The sequence below is a fragment of the Oncorhynchus mykiss genome, chromosome 24 (genome assembly GCF_013265735.2).
Source record: "Oncorhynchus mykiss isolate Arlee chromosome 24, USDA_OmykA_1.1, whole genome shotgun sequence".
In the NCBI taxonomy this organism is placed as follows: domain Eukaryota; kingdom Metazoa; phylum Chordata; class Actinopteri; order Salmoniformes; family Salmonidae; genus Oncorhynchus; species Oncorhynchus mykiss.
In genome coordinates, this window is record NC_048588.1 from 19,576,939 (window position 1) to 19,589,145 (window position 12,207).

Here is a 12,207-nt window from a genome sequence, read left to right on the forward strand (position 1 = left end):
CTATAGAGATAAGTTCATGTAAAGGATGACACACTGCTTGCTTAACGAGTAGCGTTTCCCCCTGATTCAGCTCGTATGGAGACTCGAACTCAGGACCTTTGCCTCATAAACACGTGACTGCTCTTTTGAGGCATTTCAACCCATTGTGCTATTCAAAAAGGCCTTCAATTGTGCAAGGGGTTACACTTCAGGCTGAGGAGTGAGTTTCACAGATCACCATCTGCTACACTAATACAAGTCTTCAAGATCCAGCAAAGTTACTCATCAAAAGAGCGTAGTTTGGTGATCCATGCTTATCGGATGAGAACCTTGCCTTGTGCTGAGACCTGAAGACATGTTAGTTTGACGTGTTAGTTTGTTAGATGTTGTTAGCTTCATGTCTTTCAGCAAGGGTATTCATTATAAGGTTAACATGTGACTGACTGGATTAAGACTGTTAGCCTGTTGAGCCAAAGCCAAGATCATGTGATGAGTAACTCTGAGACCTGAAAAGTTGCATTGTCTGGTGCAGAGGAGATCTGGGTTAGAACCCCATCAGTCAAACCATAGACATTAAAACCAGAGTTAAACTAACACATAATGTTTCCAGATCTCAGGCTAGGTTGCTCATCACATGCATAGGTCTCCAACCCACCTCTGTTGCACTCTCATTAAATGGGGTGCACAGATCCTTCTGCTTCTGTTTGCCACATAAAGTGTTTTTGTTGTGCTGTAGGCCTGATTTCGAACCCAGTCAGTTATATGTAAGCAATAAGGCATGAGGGGTGTGGTATATGGCCAATATACCACGGCTAAGGGCTGTTCTTAAACACGACGCAGTGCAGATTGCCTGACACAGCCCTTAGCTGTGTTAAATTGGCCATATATCACAAACCCGCAAGGTGCCTTATTGCTAGTATAAACTGGTTATCAACGTAAACAGAGCAGTAAAAATAAATGTTTTGTCATACCCATGGTATACGGTCTAATATACCACGGCTGTCAGCCATTCAGCATTCAGGGCTCGAACCACCCACTTTATAATGGTGCCATAATCTCTGAATATGAGATCAAAGGGGTGTGAAATGTGACTGAGGTTGTTCGAAAACCACGCTCTATTAATGAGTAGGCTATCCTTGCTGGAGACTTTTTTTCAAATACAAGTTACATTTATGAATTCAAATATTCAATCTGTGCATTACAAATTCAAAAATATTAAATGAAAATGCAATACCCTAATACAAATACAAAATTATCAAATTAAAATACAATTTCTATTGGCACTGAAATCGCTAACGTTACACACATATGACACGGAGTGGCGAGGAGTGGAATGATAGTTTAAGACTGGTACCCAGACTAGTGCTTGTTGATCAAATTTTTGTTCCCCAAATTCTGTGCAGTAATTGCGGATTCTGACTCCCGGAAACTCAACTCACTGGTAACATTTGCAGGAGCATGCAGGCAAAACTGTCCTTGAACAACGAAAACATGCATGTTATCTGGCTAAATAGCTATACAATGTTATATTTGATCAAGTGAAACCATATTACAATCTCAAATTAGTTATTAAGCAAGCTAGCTAACTGTTCTAGCTAGCCAACCATACAAAACACTCCCAGTCAGCTGGTGCTATTGCTAGCTAGCTGTGGCATTGTGAATAGCTAGCTATAACAAACAAGTTTAGCTAAACAGCTTGCCTCCATGAATGTCACTGATATTCACGGACTTGGATACCGTTAAATCTGCTCCCATCACGATTAAAAGGTAAGATACTTTATTTCCAATATTTCTTGTTAGCTGGTTATGATACATGTCACCAAGATTGAGAGTTAGCGAGCAGCTAGTTACCCCCTCACTGAACACGGCTGATCAACTTTCATCCATACTTAGCTCGGGCTTCTGTTAGTTGGCAAAGACCAACAATCTGCTTGTTTGGTTTGGGCTTGAATACTAGTGTTGATAATCCCTGAAATGTCCTTGCTTTCAACCAAAAACCAAACACTGTTTGCAATAAATATCTAAAATGTATTTTGTTTAATATTGTTATCTTTCTTTAGGACTAGCTGTAGTCATGTTGCTCCTACCAATAACTTCTCTATTGGTCTGTAGAGGACTGTAGTGTTATGTTCCCCTATGGTTTAACTCCCCTCTCTCTGTTATTTCTCATTGTAGAAGCCCCAGGATGGTGTGTGAGCTGCTAGTCTCCTCACTATGGTTCCTTTTCGTAATCTTCTGGGTGGAGACCATAAGTGTGTGGCTGTTCCTATGCATCTTCTACCAGGACCAGGCATTTTATCACTGGGGAGATGGGTATGCGTACCTAATCATATTTTACACACAAGCAACTTGCTGATTCTTAATCGTCTTACAAATATCCAGATGAAGTATCAAACAGACCTTCCTTTCTCATTCTGTTACTACAGGGTATTTGCAGATGACCCCGGCCAAATGCTATACATGTTGAGCAGGTGAATCCTAATATTGATTTCTGTCTGTTCATGGGTGTGATCAGATGAAACACAGTACTATAACTTGTATCTGAAATGGAAAACTATACTGTTATTAATAGTTATTACCATGTAGCACTTTCATGAATAAAGTCTCCATTGTCCCCTTTCCACAGAGTGGATCCCTCTGGACAGATGCAGACCTGAGACAGCGAAAGCATATGAGGAACAGCACATAATGGATTGTTCTCTCCAGATATAAAAGGATGGGAGCTGTATGTTTGAGACGCTCCTATAAAATAATGAGAATCAGTAGTCTTTTTCTACCTCCCTGCTCCTGGTTCCCTCCTAGATTTACCGCATGGTCATTGTCAACATGAAGAAACTGCATTGAATGCAGTTGGATTGTTGTTGGGTATGGGTAGAGACACCCAGCTTGGCAAGAAGAACCAGGGAGGGGATCCTGCCGTAACTGTGGAATAGATGCATAGTGTGGCAGCTAAGTGTTCCCCACCAAAGCATGAACCATCATACATATGTTCTATTTCCATTGTCTGTGTTAATATGTGATATAGGTCAAACATTGTGGAAAAACACTTGGCAGATGCTTTGAAAAAATATTTTTACATGAGGTTTAGTCCATTGTCAATGTAATTTTTGTGGATTTTGGCAGACTTGCACATTATCATGGTTGTACACATTTTAGTTGATTTGTTTTCACATCTGTGTCTATACATAATCTGCTTCAGTCTGGGCACTTACATGACAGTGTCACTGGGTTGTTTTGCTATGTAAAACACTAACAACATTATTGACATGATACACATATTCAATTAAAAACTTTACTCTTGGAAATCTTCCAACATGACAATAATATAATATGCACTCATCAGTATTTTGTCATCTGCGCTCAAACTAAAATGTTGAATGTAGCTTTTTTGTAGCTTTTCTGTTTTTTTTGTTGCTGTTGTAAAGCTCACACCACACTAATAATGTCATGAATGCTCTTCTAGCAAATGTGGAAAATTATTACAAACCTTAGATGAATTCCACATTTTGACTTGTACCTGTTCATAACTTTTAAATTGTCTTCATTGAAGATCATCCTTCTGTAATGCCAGTCATAGCCTAACACAAGTCTTGTCTTTGTAATGTTGACTTCTTCTTGTTTATGAAAGTGGCATGTTGGGTTAAACTGGGCAGTGACACCAATGGTACATTTGGTTTTATTTTGTTTGCATCTGAAGACATTTTCCAAGCTTGTTGTACTACTATTTCAAACAGTTTCAGATTTGCTGCAGATTGATGGTCGGTATATACTTTCTCAATGTTATATTCCAATACAGTAGAGGGTAGTGATGTGTTATTTTAGTATCTTGCTTTCCAACGTAGAATCGTATAAATTGATACGGGCAGTTCATGGTACCGCCAAAGATTTTTATGAGTTAACCAAGATAGACCACAGCCCGTTGTTTCAAATGAGAACAAATTAGCCATAGTGGGCAGAAAAAGCAATAAGGTGGGCAGAGCCAAGAACGAGTTAGCGAGATCCTATTGGCGTATTCTAGCAAACATTTGCATATTCCTTTGGGGAACGTCTACTCTGAAGTGCGCGTGTGCACAAACAATTTGCCTTTGCACCCCTGCTAAACAAGGCCTTTTTTTAAAAACTTTGTCAAAGGGTGAAGTCTACCAAACTTAGTTCACTCTGTTTGTAACAAAAAACTGTATTGAGATGAAATGTTTCACTGATGAGTAAATGTTGGCCAAAATCCATCTCGTTCCATCTCCAACTACCGGCCACTGGTCTTCCAATTTCAATTTAAGGGCTGTATTGGCATGGGAAACATATGTTTACATTGTCAAAGCAAGTGAAAGAGATAATAAACAATAAATAAAAAATGACTGTAAACATTACACTTACAAAAGTTCCAAAATAATAAAGACATTTAAATGTTGTAATGATGTGCAAATAGTTAAAGTACAAAAATAAATAAACATAAGGTTATATTTACAACAGTGTTTGTTCTTCACTGGTTGTCCTTTTCTTGTGGCAACAGGTCACAAATGTTGCTGTTGTGATTGCACACTGTGGTATTTCACCCAATAGATATGGGAGTTTATCAAAATTGGATTTGTTTTCAAATTCTTTGTGGGTCTGTGTAATCTGAAGGAAACATGTGTCTCTAATATGGTCATACATTTTGCAGCTAACCGGATGCTTCATATTTATATATCTGGTGAAATGTCTGTCTCTTTGTTCTATCTGTGGTTCCACTGCCGGCCACAAATCCACACACGAGAGAGATATAGCAAAAACTGACCGTATATCTGCGACGTAATTATATTCAGGCAGCTCGGAAGCTACCCATGAAAATATCAGCGGTCCTACTAGTTGTAAGGAGCATCCAGCCAGGACAGAAAAGCAAAAAAAGCGAAAGCTCTGAGTACTTTGGAGTAAGTAGCTAGCTAAGTAATCAACGGAGTTTCTCTTTCTTTCAGGTAAAGTGTTTTAGTAAGGAGTGACTTGAACGGTTGTCTGAATTTCTAAGAAACTGTTCTTCCAATCGTGGTCATTCTTTTAATATCATGGCTCCAACTATCCAGACACAAGCACAGCGAGACTCAGACGGTCACAGGTAAATATCCTCTCCTATGTATTTTCTTTGCCGCAACTAGATAACGTTAGCTAACCTAGCTAATGACGACATGGATGGTTAGCAATCATCACAATTTACATATGTTTTGATTGTCCCGTGATAAGTTAACATAGGTCAAAATAGGGGGAGGGTGGGGGGCTGGCTATTTCCCATTTCTTCAATCTATCAGCTGAGTGTGTAGCTAACAACACTTGTTTTTCTCTCCACTTGACTAGGAGTTCATCACACAGAACTGTTCCAGAGAGGTATGCATGCAGTTTGTTTTCCATGTTAAAACAAAAGAGTGATTCAGTTACAGTTCAAGCTATTGTGTGTTTTAAATACAAAGGGTGTGGAGGGCTGGCGATATCATGGCCAGATCAAAACCCATATGACCATTAGTTATCAGTTTGGGTTCTGAGGCATCAATGGTTGATAGAACATGCTTTTGATGGCTACTTGTTCTTTGTACACTTTTGAAATGTGTGACTCCGTGTTTGTCCCAACCAATCTCCCAGGTCTGGAGTGGTCTGTCGGGTAAAGTACTGCAACAGCCTGCCTGACATCCCATTTGATCCCAAATTCATCACATATCCATTTGACCAGCACAGGTAAAAACCCTTGTTCCTTCTGCCATAAAGGTCAGTCAAGATGTTAATGTCTATTAAATGTATAGTTGTTGTAACCACAGTGTGCAGCTTTTATTTTCTAAGCTTTCTCCCATAAATACTGTACTGCCACTGTAGCTGACTCTGACGTTGCCCTGTCTGGTGTTGACAGGTTTGTGCAGTACAAGGCTACATCGTTAGAGAAGCAACACAAACATGAACTGCTTACTGAGCCTGACCTTGGCGTCACCATCGACCTCATTAACCCAGACACATACCGCGTCGACCCCAGCAGTATGTTTCTGAATGACACAAACACACGTTGTTATACCAAACAGTCAATATATTTTTGTGGTAGTTACTTGAAGCTTGTGTAGTATTGATTTAGAATCGTCCCATCCTTATTTTTCTAGTTCTTCTTGATCCAGCTGATGAGAAGTTATTGGAGGAAGACATCACAGCTCCATCCAGCTCGAAAAGGTTTGGATACAGACTGTGTACCAGTCAATACAGTGTCTTTGTGACAAAATTCAATGAAAATCTTAATGACTTGGGGTCTGTGCTATGAGCCTTGTGTTTGTCTTCCTGTAGATCTCAGCAGCACGCCAAGGTGGTCCCGTGGATGAGAAAGACTGAGTACATCTCTACAGAGTTCAACAGATATGGTGTCTCCAATGAGAAAGTGGAAGTCAAGTGAGTGTGACATAACAGGCTAGCTAACCACCACATTCAGCGTACACACTTCCCATCTTGTAGTGATTTCTGTTTGTCCCACCCCTTCTATGACCTATGTGTTCTGTCCTTAGGATCGGTGTGTCTGTCAAACAGCAGTTCACAGAGGAGGAGATATACAAGGATAGGGACAGCCAGATTGCTGCAATTGAAAAGACCTTTGAGGATGCACAGAAACCGGTGAGAGTGCCCCTCGTTTGGCTATGCACAATTTACTGGGCTATATTCAGTCCAAATAGATCTTACAGTAACCGTCAATGTCCAGCTACACAGAGATCACACCGTTCATTGTATGCTCCTTCTAATATGACGATTGCAATATCCTCTTTCATTCCATCAAAGTTATTGAACAGATGTTGGATCTTAATTGTACCTATATTGTTGCAGGCAAAATAATCCCGCAGCAACATCATTTTAATGTTTAGTACATAATGTTTCTTTATCGGTGGTTAGGCTATTAGCTGGTCAAAATGAGGTGACATGAAAAGTGGGATACTGTTAATATAACTGTTAGTGTGGTTTTTCAGTGGATTTAAGTAAATTGCGAAGCTCATCAGAATTTCCTGTGGTGAAGGAAAATTATCAGCAACAAAAGTGATCAAATTAAGATCCTACATCTGTACGTCACACGTGGTGTTCATCCTCTTCCCCCAGATTGCCCAGCACTACAGTAAACCCAGAGTCACTCCTGTGGAGGTGATGCCTGTGTTCCCTGACTTCAAGGTGAGCACCCATGATGCTCAACAGGACATACAGTACCATTGTATTGGTCTTGGCTTCCTATCTGAATTATTCTCATGGTCTTTGTTTCTGGGCAGTCATTGGTTCTTTTATCTGTTCCAATCTGGATGTGTTTAGCTGTTGTTGTCTAGCCCTATTGTGTTTTGGTAAAGAGTAAGAATTTGTGTGTTCTGTTCTCTGCTCCCCAGATGTGGATCAACCCGTGTGCTCAGGTAATCTTCGACTCTGATCCTGCTCCTAAAGACATGTCAGCACCCCAAGGTGTGGAGATGATGTCACAGGCCATGATTAGGTGAGGACAAAACAATGCCACATTGTGTGTGTGTGCCTATGATTTTAAAACAATATTTTTTTTTTGTGTGTGTGACTGTCCGGCACTATGACAATTTTACATTGTGTTTTGAATTGTTTGTTGTGCCCTGCAGAGGTATGATGGATGAGGAAGGAAACCAGTTTGTGGCCTACTTCCTGCCCAATGAGGAAACGATTCGCAAGCGCAAGAGAGACGTGGATGAGGAGCTGGACTACATGCCTGATGATCTGTGAGTAATCCAACAAGCATTTACACTAACCTTGAGTAGACAGGACACCAACCATTCTACTGATATGTTAACTATCCCTATCAATAATATTCAGGTTTCACATTGCCATTGTCTACTTCCTCATACCTACTTGGTTCACCTTGTCCAAGGACCGAACCATTAGGATTTTGGAATCTCTGAAGCACACTTACTGTAACATTGAACTAGGTGTGATGGTGTGTGTGTGTTCTAGGTATGACTATAAGATAGCCAGGGAGTACAACTGGAATGTGAAGAACAAAGCCAGCAAGGGCTACGAGGAGAACTACTTCTTTATCTTCAGAGATGGAGATGGAGTCTACTACAACGAGCTGGAGACCAGGTAACCACTGGCCCGGATGGGGGGGGTCTCATAGTGTGGTCTGTTGGGTTTACATTGGCAGGAGGTGACATGGGATTCTCTTTGAAGAGAGAGTCACATTATTCTGGTAGATTTGTATTTGCTATGGTGGGTTAAGTTAGTTTGTTTTGGCCTGAGGACACCACCTGTGAAGGTTGTTGTTGGCCTGACTGTGTTGTCCTGGATTGCAGAGTACGGCTGAGTAAGAGGAGAGCTAAGGCTGGAGCCCAGTCTACTACAAACGCTGTGCTGGTGTGTAAGCACAGAGACATGAATGACAAGGAGCTGGAAGCACAGGTGAGACTGCTAATTAGGCCTATTTTCTACACTGAGCATTACTTTCAATCTGTGGAAACTACTGTGTTTACTTAATAAGTGGACCTCAACACTGATAGAGATGAGCAGGTAGTGCTGGACATAAGCAGAGAAGTATACATTTGCAGACATCTAAATAATCAGAGTAATCATGACATCCGTCTTTGTGTCCATTAGGATGCGCGTAAGGCTCAGCTGGAGAACCATGAACCAGAGGACGAAGAAGAGGACATGGACTTGGGTAAACTGCAGGACTCTGGTCAGTCTCTCCCCTCTGTCCTCCCCAATGTTTACCACTGTGTCTGAAGCTCTTTGTTTATCACTGCTTCTTAGGTCCATATGAATGAAATATATGTTTATTTCCACTCACAGGTGATGAGAAGGGCAGCGAGAGCGAGGGAGACAACTCTGACAGTGACTCTGACAGGGAGGATGAGGATGGAAAGCGGAGTGGAGCTGAGGATGATGAAGAGGGAGTGAAGCGGAGGAGGAAGGCCAGTGGTAGCGGCAGTGAGAGTGGCGAGGAGGAGGTCAAGCTGGCGGATGAGGTGGAAATCTTCGGTAGCGACGACGACAGTGATGACGACGACAACGAGCCCAAGAATGGAGCAGCCCGGAGCAGTGGGGAGGAGGGCAGTGGGAGCGAGGAGAAGGAGAGCCATAGGGAGAGGAGTAGGAGCGTGTCTCCGGCCCACAGTAGCGGTAGTGACCACTCAGAGGGTGGCCATGCCCAGAGTGGGAGTGGCAGTGAGCAGGCCTCAGACTCCAGCGATGGTAGTGACAGTGAATAAGAGCCTTCTTACTGTGACAACGCCAGCACACCATGCCTCACCCTCGAGCTCCAGCCAGCCCACGCTGACAAGCCCCACCCTCAGAACAGCCATGTTTTTACAGACTGAGTCCCAGGCTAGCAACTCATTCCTGTTGAATGTTAGTTTGCTACTTTTTTTAGGAGAGACACAACCTCTAAGGGACTTCTACAAGGCTTTTGGGTACCTGTAAATGTCACTTACTCAAATCTGTCAGACCTTTGTTCATAGATATAGCTGGAGCCACATCTTAGTCGCTGTGTACAGTACGTGCTTCATTGAACAAAATTAAACAGATTTATTTTGTTATTTTAAGCTGTTATTTTTAAGTCAGTTTGTCTTTATGGTTTGTACATTTCTCACTTTAATATGAGGTACTTAAAGTGTTGTGAAAGCAGAAACATTTTTTCTGTTTAATTTTCAGGTGTTAAACCTGTTAAATCTGTTTTTCTTTGTCCTTAGCATTTTGAGGATACAATGCATTATAAATGTAATAGGAACAGCCAATAAAATGTGGGAAAGTTGTTTTTTTTATGTTTTGAACTAAACTTTCAAAAGAACATTCTCTTTTTCTGCCAATTTCTTGTTTCCCTCCCAGAAACTGCTACTATTAACCTGTATAAATTCAGTTGTATGATGGAAACTTCTCTTAACATCTAGACATTGTAAATAAATGGTGGTAGCTGATTTTACAACATTTATGCCTGTATGTTTCTTATACTGGTAACAGTCACCCTCTCCAAAGTCCCCTCTTTATTGATGAACATGTATTCCTGGAAAAATGTTCCTTCCAAAGTGGTGGTAATGTAGCCTGGTCCCAGATCTGTTTGTGCTACCATGTCAACAAAAGGGAGCAGAAAGACTGGCAACCAGGCTGGTAATAATGGTTTCTGAGTACAACTAGGGAATAAGAATGCAATAACATAAGTGCCACTATAAGCAATTTATTGCAAACCAGTAATGAAGTTAATGTACTGGTATGTTCAATACATGCACTTTTGCTAATGTGAACACAAGTGTCTGTTCAGCGAAAGAAAGACAGTTTGTTTATCAGCCACTCTTCAGACAAATCATCTATGTTTCGCGTCTCAAAAACCTATTGAGGAAAAAGGGGTAGGATCAGGCTAAACATGCATATTTTCTGAACATTTTCTATTATACCTTCTCTATTTTGTGAGTTTAGGGTTGGACTTAAGCTCCGATCATAATTGTCAGTCAATACTTGAAACAGAAAATAGTCCTGACCTTTGTGAGCTCTGCTGCGGAGACCAGTTGGTTCTTGCTGCCTGCGTACATCATTTGCTGCTCAGGCTTGCACCCTGTCGAGATGAGGAGGGTGCATAAGCTACAGATGTCTGTCCACTGAACCTTTTTGATCTCCATATAAATATTGATTGAATCGCATTACTTTCAATTATCACTTACTACCTTCAATGTTATTTTGTGCAAATGGTTGTTGCAGTACAGTAATGCTAATCCTTCACTTAATTGGCTGTTCACTGAATTAGGATGAATTACTCACCCACTGGACTTGAGAATATGAAACACAGCGGGTAGGACACCCTGCCATCTGTATGGACGTATTTGTAGCTGTAAACAATGAATGTACACTATATTGTCAAGGAGATCCAATCACTGGTCAATGATATAACTCAACACTGGCAGTGCTGGTGAATATGATTATTCTGCTGTATCACTCTGACATGTTATAAAAGGATATCTTGGCTGCCGCTCTGGAAGTTCATTCCTCAGGTCATCCAGGGAGATGTCCTGAAATGTGAGTGCGTGTTTTGAGTTGAACTGGTATTGATACAGGTGTGGATGGATTTGAGTAATTACTAACTCAGTATGGGATATTCAACATCTCAGAAAGACAACGTGACTTGCCTCATACTCTTCCTCCAGGATCACAAGCTGTTTCTCCATGTCAATTTTCACTGAGGGAATAGGATCATTATTCTATATTGAGTCCTAGACACAGTATGTTTCTCTGTTTCTAGGTTTATTAAGTTTTTGTTTTTTAATTAGGTGAAACAGGTGACAGTTGGGCTACTGAGGAACATGGTTTCAATGAAGTCTTACTCACTCAGGATGGCTGCATTGTTGGTCTCTTTTCGAAATCTAAACTTCTTCAGTTTTTCTTTCAGACTCTCATCCACCTCGCACACAACCAAAGAGCTTGACTAGAATGTAAAAGTGAAACAAGTTCATCAACCGTGGGAAGTTCTGACACATTGTAATTGTATATGTTGGTTATATTGCTACTGTCAGGCTACATCTTTAAAAATTCCCTTAGAGGTAGGGAGAGAGACCGAGAGAGAGAGAGTGGAGGGCAGACTGGGGGGAGAGAGAGACCGAGAGAGTGGAGGGCAAACTGGGGGGAGAGAGAGAGACCGAGAGAGAGAGTGGAGGGCAGACTGGGGGCAGAGAGAGAGAGAGAGAGAGAGTGGAGGACAGTCTGGGGGGAGAGAGAAAGGGAGGGATACAGAAAAGTAGGTTTTAGAGCAACTTGTTTTGATTTCTGAAGTTCAAGTTTCCATGAACGCATAGCTCATAACAAAATCTGAAAGTGATATATTGAGGCCAGGAAGTGCTTTTGTTGCATCATGGGACAAAAAAACTTCCTGTGTCAAAAGGGTGTGGGGTGATGGGAGGGGAGTAGCAAAAATAAATGTACGCCTGCCTAAAAATCTTTACAACATAAACTAGGACATCACCATCCATGCAGAAATACATTTTGTTGGTAAAGTGCAATATCGTATAAATAAACGGTCTCCCATACCATTCTAGAAGAGGTTTTGTTTTGGGTTCTTGTTTGCAAAGATACTGTCTTATTGTAAAGGTAGTTCCTCCTCGGCCAACTGCTTGTGACAGGATGCTGTCTGACTCTCAAGATCCTCCTTTTATGTTGTAGCACATACAGTAGGGAAGGGCAGGCATTAACAAATACTAGAGCATCCACCAGTACCCCCTTTCGCACTGTGCCAGATCTAGCATTATTGAGACTGACTAA

At 41.3% G+C, this 12,207-nt stretch overlaps 2 protein-coding genes across 3 annotated transcripts; one reads left to right on the forward strand and one right to left on the reverse strand.

The window, feature by feature from the left end:
• The first annotated feature begins 4,686 nt into the window (after positions 1-4,686).
• On the forward strand, positions 4,687-9,886 carry LOC110503952 (RNA polymerase II-associated factor 1 homolog). 2 transcript variants are annotated; one of them, XM_036961675.1, is made up of 15 exons: positions 4,687-4,826; positions 4,932-5,068; positions 5,305-5,334; positions 5,587-5,679; positions 5,849-5,970; positions 6,090-6,156; positions 6,268-6,369; positions 6,483-6,588; positions 7,063-7,131; positions 7,338-7,441; positions 7,575-7,691; positions 7,924-8,052; positions 8,262-8,367; positions 8,563-8,644; positions 8,758-9,176. In XM_036961675.1, the coding sequence occupies exons 2-15, from the start codon at positions 5,019-5,021 to the stop codon at positions 9,174-9,176; spliced, it is 1,596 nt and encodes a 531-aa protein (XP_036817570.1). In that variant the 5' UTR covers positions 4,687-4,826; positions 4,932-5,018. The 2 variants fall into 2 exon arrangements, with proteins under 2 accessions (XP_036817570.1, XP_021438292.2); XM_021582617.2 differs by having other exon boundaries at positions 4,687-5,068; positions 8,758-9,886.
• Positions 9,887-9,971: 85 nt separating this feature from the next.
• gmfg (glia maturation factor, gamma) lies at positions 9,972-12,159 on the reverse strand. Its single transcript, XM_036961676.1, has 7 exons — positions 11,977-12,159; positions 11,281-11,377; positions 11,082-11,131; positions 10,915-10,964; positions 10,717-10,799; positions 10,440-10,513; positions 9,972-10,290 (listed from the first exon to the last, which is right to left on the reverse strand). Exons 1-7 carry the CDS (start codon positions 11,977-11,979, stop codon positions 10,219-10,221), a joined length of 429 nt encoding a protein of 142 aa, XP_036817571.1. The 5' UTR covers positions 11,980-12,159; the 3' UTR covers positions 9,972-10,218.
• Between the last annotated feature and the right edge of the window lie 48 nt (positions 12,160-12,207).